At 35.2% G+C, this 27812-nt stretch overlaps 1 protein-coding gene across 2 annotated transcripts; it reads left to right on the top strand.

Moving 5' to 3' along the window:
* The first annotated feature begins 1428 nt into the window (after positions 1 to 1428).
* LOC104896953 (uncharacterized protein At5g08430) lies at positions 1429 to 27230 on the top strand. 2 transcript variants are annotated; one of them, XM_010683746.4, is made up of 10 exons: positions 1429 to 1700; positions 6373 to 6452; positions 8140 to 8327; positions 9052 to 9943; positions 10381 to 10490; positions 17622 to 17681; positions 18839 to 18889; positions 19798 to 19868; positions 20818 to 21002; positions 26657 to 27230. In XM_010683746.4, the coding sequence occupies exons 1-10, from the start codon at positions 1606 to 1608 to the stop codon at positions 27007 to 27009; spliced, it is 2085 nt and encodes a 694-aa protein (XP_010682048.2). In that variant the 5' UTR covers positions 1429 to 1605; the 3' UTR covers positions 27010 to 27230. The 2 variants fall into 2 exon arrangements, with proteins under 2 accessions (XP_010682048.2, XP_010682049.2); XM_010683747.4 differs by lacking the exons at positions 1429 to 1700; positions 6373 to 6452 and adding an exon at positions 7713 to 8058.
* The last annotated feature ends 582 nt before the right edge of the window (positions 27231 to 27812 follow it).

Below are 27812 nucleotides of genomic sequence, written 5' to 3' on the forward strand. Positions count from 1 at the left end.
CTACTTCGTTTGCTACAAGTACTACATAAAGAGACCTAAGCCAAGAGTGTTCTAGAGAGTGAGAATAGGGGAAGAATAAGAGGAGAAGATAAGAAGAGGTTCCAAAACAAAAATATATACTGTGACGAATCTAAAAATATTTCACATAATTATATTTTTCGTTATGTAAAAATCACAAATACAATTAAAGGAGAGTGTGGGAATAGTCAAAAGTGAAACCTTGTCAAATACTTGAAGTCAGTTGAAGTATTTTTTTAATGGTAAATTTTAAATGATCATATTAAGTTGATAAAGTAAATTTATGAAAAATTTACTCAAAGTATTCAAATTAATCTTACAAATTTTTTTGTATATGTATTATATATGCTTGAGCTAAATTCCAGCCAAAAACAAGTATTTTACTATTCGCATATTTAGTTATAATTTAGAACAATCTCGTCAATGTATCTAAAGAGGATCATTATTGTAAATAAGATATCACTAATATTGAATTGTAATGGTCAAATATACCGTCGCCAGATTTATTTTATTTTATTTTAAAATGACAATTTACTAATTTATTTACAATAATGCCATAGAATGTGCATCACTAGTGAATAGTAGTATTTAACATCTACAACTCAATATCAATGACATCTTATTTACAATAATACCCGTTCAATATCTAAGTAACACCGCAAATAAGTACATGCATCCAAGTGTATGTAGAGCATGATGCACACTCTTCTAGACTACATTGTTTTATCATTTTTAGAGTATATAATTTTAAAAATTTGTTGTTATTTATTTACTTAAATTTTGCAGCTAAATATTCTTTTTTCAAATTGAAATTTAAAAGGTATATTTTCTTTTATGTTAAGTATATATATTCATTTATTATATGTCCTTCTTATTATAACCTATATTATTCTATAAATATGGATTTACATGTTCTTTAATTTTAAGTCGTGTATTTTTTAGGGCTATGTATAAGGTGTTTAAAATGGAAATAAAATATTGAATCAAGCATTTATTACCTCAATTGATGTGAAAATGTGTTTTGAATTCTTAAACTATTTCCATTTAAAGAAAAGTATTTAATGCTTATATGTATCCCTTAGCTGATCCCTTAACACTACACATAACGTTACCCTTTTTTTTTAGTCAAAAAGTTGTTGAAAAAAGTGCGTCTTATAAAATGGTATGTTCGTTTTGGATGCACAATAAATATTATATAACCTAGGGTAATGTTATATGTAGCCCTTATAGTTACATATAAGCATTAAATACATGTCTTAAAATGAAAATAGTTTATGAATTCATGATAAAATTTCACTTTGAGGTAATAAATACTTGATTCAAATTTTTATTTCTATTTTAAGCTTCTTATACAAAGCCCTAACATTCCAACCTAATGCATAATCCAGGCTATGAATTAACACAACCGTTTCTAATGAGCTCGTGCTACTTCGTTTGCTGATTAGAAAGAGAAGAAAAAAAAGAAAGAAGAAGAGCGAGGCCATGTTAAAAGAGACCTGAGCCAAGAGTGTTCTAGAGAGATTGCTAAAAAAAAAAAGTAGTCCAGGTCTTTCACCGACGCTGCGCTTGAGAGAGACTGCTTCTCGAATGGGGAAGATTAAGAGGAGAAGAAAAGAAGAGGTTTCAGAGGATTGGTGTTTTGTGTGCAAGGAAGGTGGCAATCTTCTTCTGTGTGAGCACAGGTAAGTTTTTTCTTTTGGGTTATGCTATATGCAGCCCTTAGGGCTGCATATAAGACATAAATACATTGTTTAAAATGGAAATTAGTTGTCAATTTATGACACAATTTTGCATTAATCTATGTAATAAATGATTAGTTAATGCTTGTTTTTTCCACTTTTAGCTTCTTATATGCAGCCCTTAGGGCTGCATTTAGCTTTTCCCTTTTCTTTTATACTGTTCTTTTTCCAGTTTTATACTTTACTAATTGTTGAAATTCATACTTGTTTCCCGTCTTTGTTTCCGCCAAATGTTTCTTTTTGCTAATGAAACCAAGATTTCCAATATTTTAATGGGTATTTTGGAATGTGGTCCATTTTTTTAGTGTCTTTTGCGTAAGAGAGAGAATATAATAGCCCCACTTGCCCAAATGTCGTCTTTAATTTGTGTTTTCTGGGTTCATCTTTGTTTGGTGCGAATACTCAAAGTTCCCTTTTTTTAAAGACAGCTAGCTATTCTAAGAACAGTTCGGCGCTAACCAAATCACTTAAAAGACTTATTTGCCCTTACCTTTTTTTTTACATTAGTATGGAAATTTCATTCGCAATATAATCATGATGTATGTACAAAACAAGCGTAATGTACGAAAGAAGGAAGTATGGTAGGTGGTTTTATGGTGGGAAAGGGGGCTGGCTGTGTGGGTGGGTCGGATTTTGGTAGATGGAGGTGCTGTCATTTTGTGGTGAGAATGGTGGGGGTTCATAGTATTGTTAGTTTTTCGTTTTCTTAGTTGCATTAGGGTTATAATTGAAACCTTAGTATTAAAATATAATTTGGTCAATAGTTAAGTGCCTAGTTAATGGGTTTGGGTGTGATCAATACACTTTTCTAAACAATGAAGTCTTTTTTTTTTTTTCAAAAAAACTAATAAAAAGAATTGAAACTTTATGTTGTTTTTTTTAGAATTAGTAGTGTTGTATAATTAAGGACAAATGTTGTATACAGAACTATTAATGTTGCATAAGAAATGATAAATGTTGTGTAACAAATGGTTTATGTTTGGCCATGGTATGAACAATTTTATGTTCATTCGGCAAAACTTGGTGATCATGAGAATAGATTCTATAGACAATATAGTGGTTTGTATCAAGGTTCTTATTACATACGAGTGATCTTCAATCAAGAATCTAATAGTAATATGCGGTATAATATAGTCATAGGACAATTATAATACGATGGATGAGAATTTATAAGGATCATGTGCATCTTTTGTTTGTAAGGAATGCATATTTTTAATTGAACATACATGTGTATTTCATAGGAGCAAAATTTGTTACTTTTTAATTTCTTGTTTGAAAAAAGTAGCTCCATGAATTCTTGGTTGGCACTTTATGTTTAAAGTTTCAAACCAATGTTTTTTGGTTTGATTTTGTTAAGCTTATTACCATTTTAACCAGTGTTAACATTTAGCTTTACTATTGGTTGGATCAACATCTTGTGAGAGGTTCGTATGAACTTGTTCCAACCCTATACTAGTATTTTGTTTTTATATGATGCTAAAATTAATGGTGGACCATTATGATAAATTTGATAGTATTGAAAATGGGTTTGGACAACCCAATAAAGAGGAGGAGAGTTCGGTTCACTTATAAGTTCGAATGAGGTTCCATACTAAAACCAATTAATAATAGTAGGAGTAAATCGTTTAGCTTATATTGTGTTACTTTCTACTTCTTTCTTCAATGTGGGATAATTCAAATGTGTACAACAAACAAGGGGTTTAACACTCCCCTCACATGTGAGTAAGGATAGACATGGGTAGGGTCTAGGTCGGGTCTGACCCTAGGCCCGGATCCTAAACTTCTTGTTGGACTTAGACTCGGACCCTAAGGGTCTAGAAAAGTTGGTCGAGGGTCCAAATGACAAAAGTTGGAATTTTAGGATATATTTAAAGCTTTTCTCTAAAACACAACATGAAAAAAGAATATTAAATAACTTTAGGGTCAAGTATAGAGTCGGGGTCTAAAATATTAAGAACCTGCTCCGGACCCTAAGAAGTTCACTTGGACCCAGACCCGAATCCTTAGGGTCCAAAATAGTTGGACCCAAATCCTAAAATTAGAGTCAGGTCCAACAAGGTCTGTTTAAGGTCTTGGATCCATGCCTATCCCTACAAGTAAGAGTCCTTAGAATTAGTGTACATTGGTAGGGTACACATTAATTAGGAATGAACGTCCAATAGAGGCCTTTATCTAGTTGCTTGTCAAATGCCCAATATGAAAGGCCAAATAACCTGGGCTCTAATACAAATGATATATTTGATAGAAGTGAAAAGGGGGGAAAAAAAAAAAGTATGGTACTTACAAAAAGGAGGTTCCATATTAAAACCAATTGACAATAATAGGAGTAACTCTTTTAGCTTATAAGGTGTTATCTTTTCCAATGTTAGACAACTCACATGTGCACTACAAACAATGGGTTTAACACATTAGCAATCCATTAAGAAATATTATGGTGTTTTATATAGATATGGAGATGGATCTCTTGAGTCTTGAACCCTAACCTTAAATGACCAAATCAAGGAAAGTAATTAAGGGGGCGTTTGGTTGTCATGGGGTAAAGGGAATGGAATCAAGAAAGGGGTAGAGAGGGAAAGGAAAGCAAAACCCTTAGATGTTAAGTGTTGTTTGGTTGATATAAATTCTTTTTCTTCCTCCTACCTCTCTTCCACCATAGCACCACCAGTTCCTCCTCCCTTATAGTGCTGCCGCCACCCTCTCCCCACCCAGTAGCGACGCGAGCCGCCGCATCTCCTCCTCCTCTTCCCGCCGCCCGCCACCTTCTCCCGGTTTCCCCAGCGTCGCATCCTCTCGTTCCCCCTCCCCCGCGTCGCGTTCTGCCCGCCACCCTCATACTCTTCTCCGCTCTCCTCCCCTGCTGTCGCGCTAACCGCCCGCCACCCTCCCCCTCCCCCGCTCTCCTCTCCTCCCCCGCGTCGCGTTCCGCCCGCCACCCTCATAATCTTCTCCTCTCCTCCCCCGCGTCGCGTTCTGTTCCGACAGGGTTTCAAACGGTGGTTGGGTTAGGGTTTCGGTGGTTGGGTTAGGGTTTCGGTGGTTGGGTTAGGGTTTCGATGGTTGGGTTAGGGTTGCCGGCGGGTGGGTGGTCAAGGAAGTGGTTGGATGGTGGCGGTTGGGTGGTGGCCGGTTAGTGGTGGTAATTATTGGGTTAGGTTGTGATGGTTTGGTGGTGGTGGTTGGATGGTCAAGGAGGTGGTCTATGGTGAGTCAAAGAAAGGGAATGTGAAACCTTAGGGGGGTGTGGGTAATCAAATTAGAGGGATTTGGGGGTAAGGAGGGGAAAGGGGGGGAAAAGAAACCCCCAAAACAAACAACATAAAAGGGAATCAAGAGGTTCTATTCCCTTTCCCTTTCCAGTTTCCCCCAAACCAAACGCCCCCTAAACCACTTCATTGGTTAAGTTGACACCGAGCACAACCATAACATAGAAAGAGAAAATGGCCTAAGAGAGGGAAAGAGTGGTGGAAATGGTGGTGGTGAAGGATGGAGAAGGGACGCTGAGAAGAGAGATAGAACGGAGAATGGTAAGGTAATGAGCATGAAATAAAAAAGATTGTTAGAAGAGTTTGAATGAAAAAGGGGATAGAGTTTTGAACCACATATGTTACTTTCGAAAATGAGGATTTTGGTATGATTCATTCTATATCTCCATGTATCATACCCAAACTAGCATCACTTTTCAAGAGTGAAGTAGTGAACCTAATGGGGCCTTTGATATATTATAGTGTGGCAATATTTTCTGTGGTGGATATGTTTAATATTCTCTTTGCTAATGAGGACTCATCATGACTAAAGTTATGTATCTCTTGATCTCCTATGATCGTTGATGACAAAGTCAATCATATATGTGGTCCTGAGTGAACCTTGAGAATGTATCTTTAAACTCACCATTTTTACATGTATGACTGTATAACGGAAAGAGTAGTTAATGGAACATATATAACTTGAGATTAGATTTGAAAACTTTCTTAGACGAGAAAAATCTGGACATGAAGAATGTGGTATGAAATAGATAGAGCTATATTTTTTAGCCAAGTACAAATTGCTAATACTACTAGTACCACAATTATTAGCACTAGGACTTGAATTTTACTTATCCAAGTTAGATGCTCTGGAAGGATAGGGCGCAAGGTTTTTGTTTTAAGGCGATAAACAAAATTCACGTTCCAGTCAAATTCCTTGGGGTACCATATAGGTGTGACCTCCACAAGAATAAATGGGATGCTTTAGGTTATTTCAAGAATCGTCGGGGACATGCATGTCCAAATATTGTAAAATCCTTCCCTTGCTTTCCTAATCTTAATCTTTGAAATAGGGTCTTATCTTTATCTATATATATCTTCCTCTGCCAATCTGGGAGCACAATTTCCTGTCATGGTAGAGTTTCAATCTTATTTGTCTTGCCTCAACTCTTATATAAGGCTTTCTGAATTTTATAGCATTACCAAATGATTTCCTTGGAATTGGAGAATATCTGTTGCGGAAATAAAAGGGAACGTAACTAGCATAAATGGATAGTTATGCACATTCCTATATCATACTTTTATAGCTGGATTGATTTTGAAGGTGTCCATCATGTTAGCAACTCTGAGTTATTGCCTTTTTTTGCTCCCAGGGACTGCTTGAAATCGTATCACCCTCAGTGTGTTGGAAAAGATGATTCAGTTCTTAATCCTGGAGAGAATTTCAGATGTGGTAAGAAGTTCTTTCTTTTTTTATATAGTTGGAGTAACCATCTTTTTTCTTTCTCTCCATTAGCCAAAGGATTTACACATGTTTCAGTTGCAGAAATGAACTTTATTGCCTAAAGAGATTGTAGTACTGCTTTGACTTTCATCTGTTTATGATGCTGTTATGTCTGTGACAACCTTCTTATACCTAACCTTTGGGAATATAATGTCAAATGTGAAAACTGTACTTCTTCTTTTTCCTATATAAGGTCATATAGTTATATGAACCCAACACTATAATATACATTATATCATAGCCTTCATATATAAGAACTTTGATAATAATATTAATTTGATCAATGTATTCCAAGGGAAATAATTTTCAAAGTTCAACCTCAAAGAGCGTTGATGTGCTAATTGGATTTGAAGTCAAAACTATATGTGTGCCTTTTAATTTTTCGGGAACTCTATGTCACATATGCTTTGGTTGTGATGATAGCATTGTAATGATACTTTTGTTTTAGAAAGTGAAATCATTATGTGAGTTTTCTTCTCCAATTTAGCAAATAATAGCTAAGTATTTTACTTTAATTATGAAAATGTGCTATGAATAATTTGGTTGCATAGTGTAATGGATAATCTTTGTATGTGGACGATGAAGATGATTTGCTTGAATATTTAAGCGAATGAGTGTTAGGCTACAGGTTAATGAATAATGCTTAGAGTGGGTTGAATTCCTTAGATGTCTGGAAAACCATCCTTTGAGGCATTTATATTGGGATGGAAGCATTTGGACTTAGGAGGGACACTTGCAGTCATGATTGCAACACTAGCCCTTGGAAGTTCGTTCTTTGGTTCAATATAAGGTGGGTAATTAAGAGAAGCTGTATTTTGGTTGGAATAATTTTTGGCGAGCGGCCTTTTAGTATCTTTTTTTTGAGTTTGACTTATGGTCCCCCTTATGGTAATTATTCCTTTTCTAGCAGGAAGGGTTTTCTCTTTTATTCAAAATACATTTTGTATCTCCAAATTTTTTGTCCAGCAATCCAGCATCTTAGGTAGTGTTCTGTTTACCTTATGTTGACTTCTTCAGATGATATTAATTCAGATAAGTTTTAATAAGTTCGATTTACAGCTATGTTCCGATAATTTAAAGTTAGTCAAGCTCGCAGTAAGACACACCTTATAGTCATATGTTTTTGCATCTTGATTTGATGGCCACTAAGTGGAGTAGATCAGTTTCAATTCTGGATAAGTTGGGTGTGCTTGTGGTCCGTCATGGACCATTTGCTGGCCCCAATGGTTTTGATTTTGTGAGGCATGAGGGAAGGCAAAGCGTATGGCTGGCAGCTTTTTGGCTGCTCTTAGGTGTAGTATACGCCTACATCAAAATTGGATTTCGGAGGTGAATTATCCTTTGGGAGCCTTGACGGATTGAAGGGTGTGCTCGTCTCTTGGTGTTGTTTCTCTTTGGATGGCTTGTCAGCTTCTTTTTAAATGATGTTCAATGACAGTATGCTTTGATTTATATAGCTCGTTTCAAGGGCTGATGGCCCTCATTATTTATTTATTTTTTGTATGTAAAATAATCTATGAAAGAAGAGAAGTCAATGCCACCTCTCATTGCCAAGGTAGAGATCATTTTTAGTTATGCATCTGCATTGTTTTATGTTTTTGTAGAGATAATACAATGACAATACCGTGCTTTTCAGATTGGCATATCTGCTTCATCTGCAAGAGAGCTGCGAAGTTCCACTGCTTTTGCTGTCCTCATGCTGTTTGTGGACAGTGTATGGCTCAAACAGAATTTATTACTGTCCGAGGCATCAAAGGATTCTGCTGCAATTGTCTAAGGCTTGCCTTGCTGTGGGAGGAAAAGAAGGATTTTGACTCAGATGGGGTATGCTTGGCTCTTGTAGCTTTTAAAAAATGTGTTTCTGAAGCATTCTCATGAGAATCAGGGGTGGAGCAAGATTTTCAGCATCTGGATCTAGTCTTTTCTCTCAATTCTTTTGTTGCAATAGTCTTTTCTCTAATCACTTGTGCTGAATAACTAACTATATGAATTATGGTCCGGTATCCCACTCTAATTTGGGTTAATAATCATGTGTTGTCATCTGGATAGACAAATGATTTTTGATAATTGCTTAATCAAAGTGGCTATTTGTCAGGAAATTACTTTACGATTCTCTATGTGTTATTTTCTCCTGATTTTCAACCTCCTTTGGTATTCTGTCCTTGCGTTCACAAGTTTTGTCTTCCTAATTTAGACAAAGTAACAGATGGAGAGGTGCTGTAGAAGGCATCTCACATATCCACTTTGCCTCATAGAATTTGCAACGATTTTGAACGTCCTCATATTAGTCTGAAAATATCATTAGACTGATCTCATCTTTAAAAACTTTCTCATTGCCTAGTGTACCAAGTGGATAATCTACACTATTAAAGAGTTTTTCTTGGAGGGTGGGGGTTTTCATTCATATGAGTGTGTTACGTCCTTTATGTGAATCCTCATATTCATAGCTGGATCCAACTTCTAACCTCACATTCTCGCTTCTATTTGTCACGAAGCTCTTGGTCTTGCTATTATCTTATTGGAATTGTTTCCTTTGCTCATATTGCAGGAGAAGGTAGATTTCACAGAGAGAGGGACTTGTGAATTTCTCTTTATGGATTATTGGGAAATTATCAAGAAAATTGAGGGTTTGAAATTGGAAGATCTCCAAAAGGCACACACTTTGTTGAAGAAGGGGAAAAACTACAAAGACTTGGATGATAGAGATGAATTTGCTAGAAGTGACCAAGATACTCTGAACTTAAATAATTTTGAAGACTGGGAATGGGAGACTATAGAGGATTATATTCCTTCAAAAAAAAGGAAAAATAGAAATACAAAGACATTGAAGAAGAGGAAAGTCTCCATGGTGCAGTCAAATGGGAAGGTGAGTTCCAATAAAAAGGAGTTCATTGGCTGGGCTTCTGAACCGCTCACTGAATTTCTTGCATCATTAGGTATTGATACAAGCACAGAATTATCGCATTATGATGTTGTGGATATTGTTATTAAGTATGTAAATGAGAAAAATCTCTTTGACGCAAAGAGAAAGAAAATGATTGCCTGTGATGCAACCCTGCAATCTCTGCTTCGGAGAAAGTTTGTGAATAAACATAGAATATATAACCTATTAGAGAACCATTTTGCTGGAAATCAAGAAGAATCATCAGAGGATGTTCCATGCAGCTCTAAAGAAGATGAGAAAGGCTTAAGGTTATGTAAAAGGAAGGAGCAAAATCAAGGTGGACTTCAACATAAGGAGAAAAAGGTTTCAAGGGGAAGCATCGCATCAATAGTTCCAGAAAATATCAAACTTGCATACTTGAAAAGAAGCCTGGTGCAAGAACTACTGAAGAAATCTGAAACATTTGATACAAACTTAATTGGTAGCTTTGTAAGGGTCAAATCAGATCCAAATGACTATATGCAACAAAATTCTCATCAGCTTGTGCAAGTCACTGGTACGCGTCTTCTGGCTTCATATAATACAACCTTTTCGCCTTGAGATCTGGAGCTATGTTCTAGAGGAGACATACTGTTGACTGGATGTTGAGTTATTGTTGCGACTAACTTGGCTTGACAGAATCAAAAGCAAAACATGGAAATTAAGGGAAGAAAATGGTATTTGATTGATAAAAGAACTGGAAACAACAATAATAAAGGATAATACTATCAGCATGTTCTATATATAGAGCGTTTCCCTAACAAACTACCTACTTTATGATTCTTTCTTTCTGGTTGAATAGTGCTCTCTACTTTCATCTTGCATAAAGGCTTGCTCTAAAGGAGGTTTTGTCAAATGTATATTTCATGTGTTTTGCTTTCCAATTAGAAAGGTCACTGATTTAGAAATATCTCATATTATCACATCTTGTTTTTCTCTTGTCTTCTCTTCCAGGCGTAAAAAAAGTACCCATCAATGGAGAGAATTCAGAAACTCTCCTCCAAGTTTCGAGCATGCCGATAGATATCAGCCTCCATATGTTGTCTGAAAGTGACTTCACCAAGGTATCTAGATTTATTTGGAACTTCTATATATTGATTTTCCATAGCTCATTCTGACAAATGATAAATTTATGAATGAGTGTTTGCTTTTTCAAAATTTTTGAGACATTTTTTTTTTGGTTTGGGGGGGGGGGGGGGGGGGGTTGAAGGGGGGGCAGGTTCTGATTCCCATTATACAGATGACTATACTAGCTTAAACAACTACAGTGTTGATTTTTCAGATTCATAACTCAGCAATTTAAGTCCTCAGGATGGTGCTAACATTCACATTCATATTTTCTTGGCTTCTTGCACATGTGATGACCATAGTTTGAATCTACTTATGGATGGACAATTAACAGATGACATCCCATGAGGATATGCTGTTGGTTTAGGGAGGTCAATGTGCAACTTACCCTTGACTAGCCCACATACCTAGGAATAATGGACACTTTTAGGAGGAGGTATCTCATGTTTTCAAAATGTACCAGAAACCGACTTGCATTCGACACATCACACATTTACACTTCTATTGGAGTGATTTTATTTTGCTTTTATATTGGAAATTATACTTTATTATTTTCTTAAGCTTACAATAACCGATAGAAAGAAAGAGAGATATTGATACCTAGGGGCCGTTTGGTTAGGAGAGGGGAAAAGAAAAGGAATGAAGAAAGGGTTAGGTAGGTAAAGGAATTCCAAACCCCCCAATTGTCGTACATGTTTGGTTAGTTTCAAAGGGAAAGGGCTGCAAGATTTCTTTCTCCTTCCCTCTCATCTCTTTCTCTCATACACGGCTACAAAACCAATGAGCTTAGTCGACGGTGGTGCCGACAGTAGACCGGTACCTTATCTGGTAAATCTGCTATGGTGGTGGTACGATGAGGGTGATACTTTAGTCCAAAGACCACGGCTACAGTTGTCTCTTTCTCTTTGTCTCTTCGCTAGATCTGGTACGGTGGGGGCGGTGGCTCGTCTGTTGGTAGCCTTTTGATTTCTCTCGTCGCGTCTGGTAGAGTGGTGGTGGTGAGGTGACGCCTGGCGGTTCGTCGTTTTCTCTTCCTCTCTCACCCGATCTTGTGTGGTGGACAGCTGGTAGTGGGGTGGGCTTGGGTTGACGATGGGGCTAGCATGGTCAATTGCGTCGTCGGGGAAGTCAACAAAGGTTGGTGGTGGTAGGTCGATGGGGGGTGGTGGTGGGATCAACGACGGAGTGGCGGTGGTCATGCTTGGTGAAAATGGTTAAGTTGTAAAGGAATGGGGAATCCAAAACCTTAGGGGTGGGGGAACCAATCTAGAGGACTTAGGGGTAACTGATTATGAGATAGGGGGAAAGAGAATTGAAAAAATACCCAAACAAACAATATAAAAGGGAAACAAGGGTTTTCATTTTCTTACCCTTTCCTAAATACCCCAAACCCCCCCCCCCCTAAGATGATAATGTAGAACCTTATCATTTGTGGATGCTACTACAACTCTTATTGTATTACAAAGTAATTCTCTTGGAATACATCTTAAAAGCTTTCCTAGTCTATATATATGCCAAAGCTTTCAAACATATCTCTTGGTGATTAATTCTATATACAAGAGAATCAAACATAGCTCTTTTAACTATTTACTACTTATAAATTTGTTTACTATTTTAACACACCCCCTTAACCCACACTATTGTAAATCCAAAGACCTAGACAGTCTCAGGGGATAATGAATAAGTCTTCCTTCAAAGGATTTGTGAGTACGTCTAGGACTTGTTTGATACTCTTGCTTCAAGTTATGTCTATCACTTTATCATTAACCAAATCGTGTAGTGATGATTCACTTCAATGTATTTGCTTCTCTAAGTGACCAACTGGATTCTTTGAACATGCTATGGTTGATCTATGTGGGCAATCCATCATTTCGAGTAATTATCGAGCCAAATAGCTTGACATACACAAGCTTCGCTGCAACATACTCAGCTTCTATTGAAGACCAAGTGATAATGCGTTGTTTCTTTGATGAACATGATACAACAACATTACCTGAGAAAAATGCATATTCTGACATGCTTTTTCCATCATCAATATATCCTGCATAATCACTATATCTGAAACCAACAAGATACAATCTTTGTCTTCCATAAAATATACGCAGATGTGTGGTGCTGCTTAAATGACGCAATATTTGTTTCGTGGTTTGCAAGTTCTCTCTTGTTCGATTATCCATATATTTACTAGTGAGACTGATTGCATACATGATATTTGGTCTTGTTGTAGATTTATCAGACGTCCCTTTATCTGCTTGTACTGAGTGTTATCAGCTTTTTCACTTCCGTCATTCGTACCAAGTATCACTCCTAATTTTTAGACTTATCCATCTTGAATCTTTTCAACACTTTCCTGCCATATGTCCTTTGAGAAACAAAAATTCCATCCTATATTTGATTAACTTCAATGGAAAGATAGTAATTCATCTTTCCAATACTAGTCATATCAATTTCACTCTTCATTGGTGCTTAAACTCTTCAAGCATTTGAGGATTATCTCCAGTGTATATCAAATCATCCTCATAAAGCCAAACAATAATGATTACATTATAATCCCTTTTCATATATAAAGTATGCTCATACGAACTTTTCTTAAAACCGAATATTGCACGATGTGAATCTATGCATGCATACCAAGTTCTTGGTATTTGCGTCAACCTAGATAATGCCTCCTTAAGCCTATATACTTTAAATTCATTTCCTTTCTTCATGAACCCTGGAGGTTGATCAACGTACACTCCCTCTTGTACTTCTCCATAGAGAAAAGCTGATTTCACATCAAGGTGATATATTGTCCAGAGTCCGTGCATACTGAGCTGCCACAGACAGTACTAGTCGGAGGTTCAATACATACGTCAGCGACGGTGCGGTCTTCAAAGCGAAGCAAGTGTATCAAGGAAGCGGAGATCTTTACTCTTAATCATAGCCATTTCCTGTCTTGCTACTGGTGCAAATACTTCATTGTTATCAATTATTGCCCTTTACTTATAACCTTTTACAACAAGCTTGGCTTTTTATTACTCTATGTTTTCTTCTGCATTTAATTTTGTCTTATAGACCCACTCAATTCCAGTAAGATCATACCCTTTTGGGAGATCTACAAGCTCCCAAGTATCAATCTTTTCAATTGACTTGATTTCATCCAGCATCGCATTTTGCCACTTCCTCATCGTGATTATCTTCTTCAAACTCTACAGGATCGTCTTGAGAGAAAAGAGCATATTGAATAAGTGAGTCATCATCATTATCTCTGCTTATCATGTAATCTTCCATCCATGTGTATTGCTTCACACGTCTCTTTGATCTTTGATGTTCCAATCTCTGCATTGCATTCTCATCACCATCATAAACTGTCTGTCACGGTAGCCTTCTCTGGACTTTCAGTAGTGAAAGGAATATTACTCTCTTGATTTTGTCTTGAATATGACGTCTCGCTAAAAACTAGCTTTTCTGGTTTCGGGTTTTATAGCCTATAACCTTTAGATACGTCATTATATCTTATAAATGTAGAAATGTCTCCTTTATCATCTGCAAGTAACTTCTTCCGCTTCTGGAACATGAGCTTATGCAACACAACCAAAACCTTCACATGCCAACATCTGATTTATTCCCGCTCGACGCTTCTTCAGGTGTGACATCTTGTACACTTTTTGTAGGACATATATTCAAGAGATACATGCTTCAATTTACGACATAATTATTTTGTTACACTTAGTTCTAAATATTCTGTTTACCAGATTCATGATTGTTCGCTTCTTTCATTCTGCAACTCCCTCCTACTGAGGCGAGTATGCTGCTGTTAGTTGGTGACAAATACCATGTTTCTTGATTAGGTGATCAAAAGAATTTGATATATATTCACCCCTTCATCTGTTCTTATTGTCGTGATATACTATCCATTTTGCTTTTCAACGAATGCCTTGAAACTTCGAAAAACTTCTAATTCTTTCGACTTCTCAACAAGAAAATAAACCCATGTTTTGAGACTGTAATCTTTAATGGAAGTGATGAAATACCTTTTATCTCCAAAAGATTGGGAGTGATTAATGTTTAATTCTTGACAACCACCATGCGTATCCACTTTAATCCTTGACACATTAGGAACAGAAATAAGGACAATGAACTCCTTTCTTTTTAGACCATTCCTTCTTCACTCAAAATCACTCAAATACCTACAATAAGATAATTTCCCAATCCATTTTAGTTGGGATGGAACTTCATGCCTTCAAATCTTGTTTTGAGTGTCATTCAATTCCTTCTTCTTTGCATACATATGATATTTGAAAATATCTTCCATCTACTCATTCCAATGCTCATGATTTTTTCTGGAGCACTAAAGAATTATGGGATGTTTGGTAGTATTATGATGCCATTATCTCTCACCTCTTTTTATCTTATTTTTTAAATGAATTTTTCTTTTACAACATGACTTGGGTACCACAGATTGAAAAAAAGAGAGATTACTTAATATGATAATGTAGAGCCTTTATTACATATGGCTGCTGCAACTCTTAGTGTATTACAAAGTAATTCTCTTGGAATTCATCTTAAAAGCTAACCTAACACCCCCTAAAACATCTCTTGTTCATTAATACTCTCTGCACAAGAATCACAAATAGCTTTTTTATCTGTCCAAAAATTTATCCGACCCGACTGGATTTTATTGGGTTTAATAAGATGTTTTAACCTGCTACCCAGATGATTTGAATCGGGTGAACTCAGATTTTTTGTGTTAGGAACACGACCCAATCCAATTGAACCGAAATTCTAATTTAATATTAGAAGAAGTGTTTTTTAACATAAAATATAGAATTTTATTTAATATGACTAATAAATAGTCAATATTATATATATATATATATATATATATATATATATATATATATATATATATGAATATAAATGTTAACTTTCTCATCAACATCAATATTTTTGATTTGTTATCATAGAATATTGTTTATAATACCATTATTATCTCAGTTTTACTTATTTTATTTATTTTAATCACATACTTCATCCGTTTCTCAATAAGTGAAACATAGAGAAAGTGGGGAAAAACAAAGGAAGCTAAGGAGAGAGAGTTGGGACCACAACAATATAAGGTGATTATAGGAATGAAACAGAAAAAGTAATGGTCCCCTCTTGCTTTTATAGTGGCATATTAGTGATAAAAATGAACTTTTTTTGCCATTTCAAGGTAATTTATTGAGACATTTCCATATAAGGGAAGTGTGTCACTTATTGGCAAATGAAGGAAGTATACGTTACTAATATGATCGTTATATCACACAAAAGAAGAAATAATAGCTATGCTAATGTAAAATACTCTTTTCTTTTAGAAAAATAAAAAAGTACCTTATATCCGTGATGTTCATTTCCTTGTTAAATCCCACAAAAGTACTTTCCTTGGTACCATATAACACGCCTTGTCCTAATCAACGAAAACCATGTGTAAATTCTTCCTATCTCGACAATTTTTCATTAGTTGTCTCCTATGTTACATAGACACGTGTACGAGTATCAAATTGGGAATGGAATACGGCAAATCTGGAAATTTCGGAGATGGTGATATCGTCCTAAGTTGCACACAGGTACGGGATACAACTTTATAAGAATATGATAATAATTAAATGTTCAAATGATTATTAGCTTTGCAAAAAGAAGAATTAGGAAAGTCAAAAGCTTTATAAATAGAATAAAGTAAAACCAATTGTCTAAGAAAATTGGATAAATAGAAAATCAATAGTAATTAATGGAAGGAAAAAAAACATCCCCTTTTTAAAAAAAGAACAAAGAAACGTCGGTCAGATTACAAATAAAAAAATGGATCTTTTACCAGGTACCCTTCAGGTTCACAAGAATGCACCAGTAGGATACGAGTGCATTATTTGAAATACAAGGGCACCCTCATGGGTAATCCATCTTATCTCTCGATCTTTGTTTCTCTCTTCCGTATCAAACCCATATTCCGTACTTGAATCCATGTCGGGTTGTATCGGCACCGGTATGCTGACCAAATTGCTATGTCTGACTATCATAGGTTGTCTCATAAGATGGATTGCCTCCATAGTCGATATTCTCGACATAAAACTGGTTTTCCAAGATCTTCACACTTTTTCGAACTTTTGCTCAATTAGTTGCTCTCAAAGTTCCATACTCGTTAGTTTGATACCTCTAGGCACAATCTTAGAGTATCTTATTACCGTAAGCTTATCTTAGATAAATTGTTTTGTAAGCTTGTGATGAATATATTGGAAAATAGAGTCTTGTTTTATTTATTTTTTAAAATTGCAAAATTATGTCTTTTGATATATTTTATGAACATACCTAGCCAATATTCTAATTATGTTCCTCACTATGTCCTAGAATTTTGGCGTGTGAATTATTCAGTGTACTTGTACTTATATACTCCTCCGTTTTCTTTCTGTTGTACTCGGAGTACTTTGTATATTTGCCAACACACAACTTTATATTTTAACATCTCTAATTATGCATAAGAAAAAAGTATAAAAAGTTGATCTTGAAAATACATGTCGAGTCAAATCTAACAAGACCTCACATGACTATAATTTTCCTTATGTATAATAATACAAGAAGGTCAAAACGAAGTTAGTGAATAGTGTCAAAAGTCAATATGGTACATCTAAAAAGGAAACGAAGGAAGTACATGTTTGTTAACATACAAGACATGTCTAGATTAGTGGTGTTATTTCTTAAAAGTCTTTAAGAGTACGAACTTTAGTTTTTTTATTGTTCTCTTCTTAAACAATGATAAGAAATAACAATAGAAGAAGAGCAACTAAAAAAAATTAGTGCATGTCCAGGAAACAAATTTGCATAAGAGGCTTGTAGCAACTTTTGCTACTGTTTACATTTTCAGTAGGCGAGGTTTTTCAAAATGATTGTTGTCAAAATCTCTTTTGGAGTTTTTCCAATCATAGTTATGTATTCATTATTAGATGAATTGAATTCTTTTAACTTAATTTTCACAAGATATCTGTAAATTTTCTGGATTTTGCAATATCTTTGAAGTTAGCTAGCTATTAATCATTAGCATCAAAAGTTAAGAATAAGGTTGCAATTAATGGCTCATCTTCTATAGTTCTGGTTCTTGTTCGCCTTATATGCAGGAAGAGTGTGATAAACTGTATGAACAAATGGAAGATGGACTACACAAGAAGCTTACCGTTGTAAGTACTCGGTGATTGAGTGTTTTTTCCCCTTCTATTTGTCTCATGCGTTAGCATTTGGATATCCTACACTGACGAGATTTTGTATAGTCATTGCAAATACATATTTTTTGGAAAGAGTGCATGAATTAACATGCTCTCTGGGTGTTCCAGCTGACTGAAAGAAGGTATACAGTAGCGCTTCAGTTAAAACTGTGGTTCGATAAAACATTGCATACTTTGCCAGTGGCTGAGTTGTAAAGAATTTCTGGAGGTGCCCCTTTCAGTATTTTAGGGAGCACCTCCTTTAGCACTAGCAGGTTTTTAATTCTTATTTGTGTGTGTCATAATAAAAGTACCAAAGTTGCCTTAAAAACAGTGCCTTGCAACTCCAAGTTCCATATTGTGCATTTACTTCTGTAGATTGCTAAGAGTTTCTACAGATATCTACAATTGCTGGAATTACTGATGGACAACCATTTTTTTTCTTTTAGTGGAACTTTTGGTATCTATGTTATGCAATACTCAAAAGATTTAAAAATTTAAAATAAGGCATTAACCATTTACCAGAAGACCTATCACATGGATCTTGTAAATCGATTGCAAATTGCTAAAAGCTTTTTTTTTAAGTAGTCTGTTTTACGTGTTTTTTGTTTTATTTTGTTTTATTTTTTTTGTCAATTTTGCAGTGGACAATCTTTTTAGTTTTTCTTTGTTTTTGGGAGTGCCGGGGGGGATACGAACAAACTGAAGAATGTCGACAATTATATAAAATACATTCAAAACAGGATTCATATGTCAAGATATTGCACAGGACACGAAGAAAGATATGAATGTTTTGGCCATAAACCATCGACACATTATCTCCATGTTACTCTTGAGAGGAAGTTAAATAGACAATAGTTTACATGCAATATAATCTCTGAAATGAAATTTAATCCATCATAAGATAGAGAAAAATGTATTTTCTTGTCAGCAAATATTGGATACTTCATCTCAAAACAGGCTCCAGAACGCCAAACATCACTTGCTTCCTAAGTTCCTGTGATTCTCATATGATATGCTTATATCTCACATTACATGTTGAGCTAATGTCTTGTCACTTTCTTCTAATGTCCTTGAGAACATGAAAGGATTTCAAAAAAAAATGTTGTGACACCCATCTTTTCTCTACGAAGGCAGAGCTTGAGCACAAGGCCAGAATATTGCGTGAAGACATAATCCAGCATGTATGTTTTTCTACTTTTGCCTTGTATATCTTAGATTGAGATTTCTCTTCACGTATGCGACTTTAAAATACTTTTATTTCTATGTTACTCTGGGAATCTGATTTTGGGCATCAACAGATGACTAAATTATTTTGTGAGCATGTGAGTATTCAATAAACTGAAAAATATAAATTGAAGATATGTATACCTATGTCCGTGTATACTATTTGGAAAGATAGCTGCAGTACTTTTGTGGTAGTACTTGCATTTGTTGGATTTTTTTATCCCTTTTTTTCTTCGGACAAACAATAAAGAGATATGTTAGAAAGACACCAGGGGGGTATCAGTTATCACCCATGTTATACAAGGAGGCTAAGGACAACTGGACAAGTACCCTCGAGTTATTGTGAAGCAATTTACCTAAAATTTAGAATTGCCAATTATCCGTTAGAATCTAATACTTGATTTTATTTATCCAAAAACTATGAAAGAAGGAACTTAAAAAACCTTGACGACTTGAGGTTTTACCCTCCAATATTCGTTGGTTTCTTTCTTTCCAAATGCACTACCAAATTGTCTAACAGGATCATCATCCACACGTTAGCAATCTGCCTTTCTTAAACCTTTTTCTTCCAAGCCGCAAGGGTAGCTTTCACAGATTAAGGGTGAATTCAACTACACCCTGACGATGCTTAATATGATAATTACCAAAGAGAAAGAACCAAGCACAGAAGAACAATGGATGATTAACAGACTATCAATTTGGTGAAGTGTTTATGTTTGCAAATGTGCATTTTTTATCTTTTGATAGTATGTCAGTATGAGATAAGCAGAAATGGCCTTGTTTTTATCTATACTTTATGTGATTCTTCCTTCTTTTTCTGTATTGTGCTCCTTGTGCTGCTGCGCTAAACGGTTGTTCTTTCCAGTGGATTCTGAAGGAACTTGCAGTATTGAAGAATCTTATTGACAAGGCAAATGAGAAAGGACGGAGAAGAGAGTATCCTTTGTGGCATTGATCATTTTCATCGCTGCCCAACAATATAATAGTTTAAAAATGAGCAGTCCCTGATTTATCCCAAACATTCTTACTTGTAATTAACAAAAGAAAGTCGAGGTTTGCAAAATTGATGGTATTTACTATATGTGAGTTATGTTAGATAAGAATCTCTGTCCCAGATACACATTTATGATTTGAGAGTTAGAGGTGATTTTATCTTTCTCTAGGGGATAATTTATGAGATAAACTGAAGGGGAAAAAATGTTTGGCAATTATACATTTTCATATTTACCCCATAGGGATGGATGGATGGTCCACGGAGCTCCCTTCAAAATAACCTATAATTAAGGTTCTGATACCTTACACAGTGGAGGACACTCCAGAAATATATTGCCTCTCTTAGGCTTCTGGCTAGACAAGTCAAGTGAGCGGCAGGAGTGCCAAACATGAGCTGAAGAAGTATTAAATGATTTCCCCAGTATGAAATTTATTGGACTACTTGAAATTTAATCCCTATGCTATTAAATTTTACGCTAACAAATAGGTAGCAAGTGACAGTTCCAGCTTTGTTGGTTTGGTGAACCAATAGATAGTGTAACGATGACTGGAAATTCCTTGCCTGATCAGCACCTAATATGATCTATGATTAAGACCTAATATGTATGTTGTTGTGTCTTACTCCTCGTTTTGTCTCCTTGGAGATATGAATTGTTTCATACGGTTTTGTCAAAATGACAGTGCAATAAATGAAAAGCCACATAGGGAAATTTTTTATGCGAGCTCCCAAAAACAGATGCTGAAGATGGCTGACAAGAGTTCTACAGGTGTGAGAAAAAGAAGTTGGTGAATGTGGTAAATGAAAATTCTTGTTGCTCTCTGTTAAATCGGTAATATCTGGGTGATTCCTGTCTTTCTTCTTTTCTTCGTTCTGACCTTAACAGCACATTAGACTTGTGGATTATACTGAAAGAAGAAAACAGCTTGAATGTCCATCTGAGCAATCACGTCTGATACAGCAGATTCCGGAAGTGATTACTGATGATATAGAGCTGGAAATCAGTTCCTCGAGTCCGAATCAAAGCAGGAAAAAAAATTGTTCTTCTACAAGAACTCTTGATGCCCTAGAAGCTTCAGGTTAGTGCTCATGAATCATTATGTGCTCCTTTTCCTCTTTTTTAATTAACAAGAAAGATCTTTGCTGATAGCTGATGTATCTTTATGACAATGCTATAGATTTTATTTTATTGTGACTTTTTTAGGTGTGAAATTGTAATGTGAGATAGATAAATGAGAACACATTTTTATTTTAAGTGTCCTATTAGTTCTAATAACTTATCTACTCAACATTTCGCTTGATTATCAATGAGGATAGCCATACAACAAGTGAAAAAGGCATCTAGATCCAAGGAGGTCAAAATGTTCCTAGCCTTGACCCTGCAGAGTAGCCCTTCCGCTTTAAATTATTATGGCATAAATCAAGTTTTCAGTGAACTTGTGGCTGCCTTTTAATTTATTGTGATATCAAATATTGCTGTATTGTCAGAGCTGTCAGACCAAATGTGATATGAAAGAGAAGTCGTTATATAGAGTTCTAGTTCTGTTAGGATTCTATGTAAATTAGGAGTTTTATTTTAATTAAGTATTTAAGTGATAAAGGAATCCTATTATACTTAGGAGTCTAATTCCTTATCATTGAGTCTAAGTAGGAGTCTTGTTTTACTAATTATATTAGGAATAGGCGTGTGATAAGTATAGGTTATTATTTGTCTTTATCCTTAACATAAAGATAGATAAGTTTATTAGTTGTTATCTTTAAGATTTACTAGTCATAATAGGTTTAGGAAATCTTGTACTATATATATGGGATTTTCGGCCATTAATAAGAGATTGATGAGATTAGAGTTTTAATTTTCTTTGTGAAAATTTTCGGACTTCTTTGTGATTTCCAAACCTTGAATCAATTACTTTGTGTTTGAGATTTAAGATTGATTGCTTAATTACTTTGTGTTTGAGAGTGAATCAAGACCCAATTCGTGAGTTACTTTGTGTTTGATCGAATTGTTCTATCCTTAATACTTAAAGAAAACCCTAAAGATCCAGTCTTTCTTTCAAGATTCTTAGATTTCCGTAAAACTCAACTAAAGTACATACACATTCATATCAAAGTGGTATCCTTTGCTATGAATATGTATGTACTTTAGTCGAGTTTTATGGAAATCAAATAATCTTGAAAGAAAGACTGGATCTTTAAGGGTTTCTTTAAGTATTAAGGATAGAACAATTCGATCAAACACAAAGTAATCACGAATTGGGTCTTGATTCACTCTCAAACACAAAGTAATTAAGCAATCAATCTTAAATCTCAAACACAAAGTAATTGATTCAAGGTTTGGAAATCACAAAGAAGTCCGAAAATTTTCACAAAGAAAATTAAAACTCTAATCTCATCAATCTCATTATTAATGGCCGAAAATCCCATATATATAGTACAAGATTTCCTAAACCTATTATGACTAGTAAATCTTAAAGATAACAACTAATAAACTTATCTATCTTTATCTTAAGGATAAAGACAAATAATAACCTATACTTATCACACGCCTATTCCTAATATAATTAGTAAAATAAGACTCCTACTTAGACTCAATGATAAGGAATTAGACTCCTAAAGTATAATAGGATTCCTTTATCACTTAAATACTTAATTAAAATAAAACTCCTAATTTACATAGAATCCTAACAGAACTAGAACTCTATATAACGACTTCTCTTTCATATCAAACTCCCCTTCTTGAAAAAAACTTGTCCTCAAGTTTTGTCATAGCCAAGCAATCATCCATGCGCGAAATCCATGATCCATTAAAACAAGATCATAACTGGCAAACAATAGGAGAGTACACGAGATTGTGTGACTTGGATTACCAATATTTACCGTAGGCAACAAAAATCCGTTTGAATAGGGCATATGGTGGTACCAACACGTCTTTGGCGCCTTGGTGTACCTGGGGTATCAATAGGTGTACATGGGGCAGCAACAATCAGACCTTTAGTGGTGGTAAAAACCAAAGGTGCAATTGGTAAATCTTCTTGAATGTCAAAGGATGGATCTTGGGGAGTGGGACAATTCAAAGATTCAAGCTGTAAGGTAAGTTGAGCCGAAGAAGGAACTATAGGAACCGAATCCTCCAAAGATACCTTCTCTTCTTCAAGCAATGTGCAAAGAACAAGGCATATTCTTCCTTAGATACGTATTCTTCATTGGGGCATTGATGTATCTTTATTGTTTCTTCATGTTGTTTCTCTTGAAGTTGAACCAAATCATTCAAATCTTGAAGTGTCCCATGAGTGTAGCCAAGTTTTCTTTTTCCTTTTGTTGCCTCTCAAGTTCCTTTTTTCTTGTTTCGGTTCTTTGGACATGCCTTCGAATAGCCAATTCATTTTCATAAATGCCTCTTTCCGTCTTTGTTAGCTTAGAATAAGTCAAGAGATCTACTAAAATATCAATAGACTCTTCAAGACTAAGTTTATTAATGGCTTTAATAGTTCTATACCAATCATCCATAATTTTGTGTCAAAATAGTCCATCAAAAACTGTCCAGAATACCCATGCAACTTAAAGATCGAAAATTAGAGAAATATAACTCCAAATTCAATGAAATTTTTTCAGCCTCTAGTCCTATATGTTTTAGCACTCGACCAAAATTTCACGCAATGCTTCCAAGTATATCAACCACAACGACAACGTTATTCCAACCGTGCCAGATTCAATCGAAAACAGACCAATGAACAAAAACCGTCCCGAAACTATACGAAACAATCTTCAATTCCCACGAAATTTTAGGACAGTAAACTGGACATGTAGTAGTCCATTTTACGCTTAATAATACCCAAAAATTCGTTTCCAACTAGGAGAACAAAAATAAACAAAACGCACCTGGAAACTGTTTGAATCTAGATGAACAAACTGCAAGTTTTTTTGATTTTTTTTCGACCAGCTCTGATACCACTTTGCTATGAATATGTATGTACTTTAGTCGAGTTTTATGGAAATCAAATAATCTTGAAAGAAAGACTGGATCTTTAGGGTTTTCTTTAAGTATTAAGGATAGAACAATTCGATCAAACACAAAGTAATTCACGAATTGGGTCTTGATTCACTCTCAAACACAAAGTAATTAAGAATCAATCTTAAATCTCAAACACAAAGTAATTGATTCAAGGTTTGGAAATCACAAAGAAGTCCGAAAATTTTCACAAAGAAAATTAAAACTCTAATCTCATCAATCTTCTTATTAATGGCCGAAAATCCCATATATATAGTCAAGATTTCCTAAACCTATTATGACTAGTAAATCTTAAAGATAACAACTAATAAACTTATCTATCTTAAGGATAAAGACAAATAATAACCTATACTTATCACACGCCTATTCCTAATATAATTAGTAAAATAAGACTCCTACTTAGACTCAATGATAAGGAATTAGACTCCTAAGTATAATAGGATTCCTTTATCACTTAAATACTTAATTAAAATAAAACTCCTAATTTACATAGAATCCTAACAGAACTAGAACTCTATATAACGACTTCTCTTTCATATCAAAATGTTTGATGCACACATCTCTCTTAGCAAGGCGAGGCTACATACTTTTGTGTTTTGACCTCCCCTAATGTGCCTTGGTAGGAATCTCATGAAAGATAGAGGGGTGGAGCCGGTATTATTGATGTTGATGTTCTACAGAATAACACAGAAAGTAGTACAACGAGAGGCAGTAAATATTCCTTCTGGATTTTAATGTCCAGAACAAATTTGAAAAAGGTGCGATAAACGTTTTTAGCAGTACAATGAGATGTGTTTGTTAAGAGATTGGAAAGTAAAGGAAAGTGGGTCTGTTAATTAATATCACTGGAGGAAAGCAACAGTAAAATACATAACTTAGACTGCTAGTCGCTCAGCTGCTAGATCCCGACTTGTTACCATGATTTTTAACATCTCCATATTCAGGTTGGTTAAAGCTTATGCTCAGATGGAACTTTTGACCATGTCGGCAATATCACAGTATAAAGCTCGGTTACTTGAAGCATGTGTCATATGTAAAATATGATAATTGACTTGGATCTTCTCAAACGCATGCAACCTTTGAAGAAATAACTAGCCCTTTGGCGCTTATAATAGCAATTCACGAACGAAGCAATCTGTTTCTATTCCCAATTGAGAAATTTTCTTACCAGGCTGATCTTGACACTTTAAAATGAGTGAATCAGGTAGTATAATGTCCTAGTTGAACCAGCGTGCATTTGTTGATTTGAGATAGAAACATAATGGAGAACATTAAAAAAAAAAAATAGAAACCATCATCCCTCCTACGGTCCTATCTCCTCTTCCTCTTGTCTCTTTCTCCCTTTCATTGTCAATAGCAGATTGTAATTTGTGAAAAACATCTGTAAAACCTGGCTGACATAAAATCTGCAGTTAGAGAATTGTGAATATCCTCCGTCTTTCTACTCATGGAGTTAGGATTCAGGAGTGTAACTGAGGGCACAGGTAGATGAGAATAAAGCCGGAAAAGGAGATACTAGAGCAACTTTTACATGTTAAGTTTTTTGGTGCAATTCTGCAACCTGCAGTTGACATGAAGCCACTTGATTATCAGTTTAGCTGAATTGATATTGGAGCCGCTCATCAACCAGTTTCTAGTATCCTTAGTTCAGTAGCATGCTTCAACTTTGTTACTTCGGGTAATACATTTACAGATTTGCTACCCCTACAATAGTTTCTTAGTTTGGCTACTTGATAAAAGGGTTTTTTGAAGGGTTGTTTATGATAATGGTTGAAAGTAAAAGAATGTCAGAAGTTCTATCAAAGCAGAGTTTAGCTAGTAGTTTTCCTTCATCTGCTCTGGATCATGTGAGGTTTTTGTAAAGTAATTTTATGTGCATTTGAAGGATATGCAATGGGAGTGATACAATTCAATGATTCATAGGGATAATGAAGATAGGTATTGCATAAAATGTGTATATAGATGCGGAGGGATATACATATCGGGATTAAGGAAATAAAAGAATTAGAAGACATTTCTTTCCAATTGTGTGTACTCCCGTCTGTTCTTATTTTTTTTTTTTCTGTTTTGATAAGAATTCTTCCCGTCTGTTTTGATACAAACACTCGGTTACTAAATTACCCCATGGTTTCCTCTAAAACCGCTTTACCACATTTTTGTATCTTCATTGAAAGAATCTGTTTTCCAAACTTGGGATTTTCAGCTCATCTGTGTCCTTGCTGAAACTCTAGCCCATGTATATCAGCGGAAAGGTTGTAATCAGTACAACTTGATTATGATGAGTAACGGAGTTTTGGTTTTATTTGGTTCATTGATGCTCTATATGTAGGTGAAATGGTTTGGTTTTGGGAGGACCAAACAACTGAAGGTGCTTTGGAGATGTACATTTATGGTGGTGGTTTATGTTTTCACTGAAACATAATGGCCAAATCATTTGTAATAAACAAATTTTATGTGGGTGGAAGTGATATCACTGTGGAGTTAGATTCTGTGTTATCGTCTGTAGATTCCAGTTTTTCCTCACATATTTGCTTCTGGATTTCTAAAGTGATTGGAACACTCTTTTGTGGTTCTTTTCCTTCTAAGGAGACTACTGTTCTTGGATTGGTATTAGTTGCCAATTTGTATCTTAAATTGGACACGGTTTGCTTGTACAATGCAAGAAATGCACCCTGACTTGACCATCATTTATTTGTTGGCGTTTTTACTTTGTGTAAACTGCAGCAAGTGAAAGTAATCATGATCCTGATACGGAATGTGAAAATCAAGTATCAGACCACTGTGCAAGTGATCCGACAGTTGAGGAACAAAAAACTGGAGTGGTGCAAATCATTCATTTAAGCGATGATGAGAGCGAGAGGTTAAAGCATACACATGTTGAAAGAGAGCCTCATGAATGGTACTGCATAGGTCCTCGTGGGGACATTCGGGGACCCTATAAAATGTCCATACTTAAGTATTGGAATGACCTGACTGCCTGCTTTGCTTCCAAGTTCAAAGTTTGGAAGGTGGGGCAAGACCAAAAAGATGCAATGCCTTTGCCAGATGCTTGTCGCTTGATATGCACAGGGAAGTAGTTCTTCGTAGCGCCATGATAGAAATGGAGACTTAACCATGCTTGTCTATTTATATGTCTCTTGATACAAGTTTTTGCGCTAATTTAATTTGTTAACCACTCAGAAACTTTACTATGTGCTGAATAAAAGTTGTCGGTGCATGATAAACACATGATGTAGCTTATTCAGATTAATCTAACATTTGGGTTCTCCTTAGGAGTATATTTGGTTCTTAGACTGTATCTCTGTCTTTTTCCTTAGCTTGAATAGCCCTTTCTTCACAAGATCGTGGGTTTCTTTGGTTTCTTCTATGCATGTTAAAAGTCAATTATGTTAATAGGCGTATCTTTGATGTTTCCAAATGTACTCCTTTCCGAGGGCCTCTTGGAGACCTTCTTGCATATGTTGGTGCACTGTCAATTAAAACTTTCAGCTTCTACGTTTCCTCATCTTCTAAATAGTATGTTTTCTTTAGGTTGGGGAAAGTTGTACCTGACGTTAATGGAGTTTTCAGGTTGAGATATTTTTTTTTTTGTTTTAAGGACTTCTAAATCTAGTTAATACGGTGATGTTACAATTTTGGAATTCTAATGCTAATTGTTACATTTTGAAGACTAAATCAGTTGAAGTGAGCATCAACTTAGTCGAATAAAATTGCAATATTATCCCCAATTTCCTTTTTCTTTGTGATGATAACTGCAACATCATGTTAATAATAATTTTTTATTACTTGTCCTTAAATTATTGCACCAAATATGAGTAATTTTCATTTTTACTAAACACTCCAACTTATTAAAATTCAATATATATAGTATTTTTAATTT

The sequence above is a fragment of the Beta vulgaris genome, chromosome 6 (genome assembly GCF_026745355.1).
Source record: "Beta vulgaris subsp. vulgaris cultivar EL10 chromosome 6, EL10.2, whole genome shotgun sequence".
NCBI lineage: Eukaryota > Viridiplantae > Streptophyta > Magnoliopsida > Caryophyllales > Amaranthaceae > Beta > Beta vulgaris.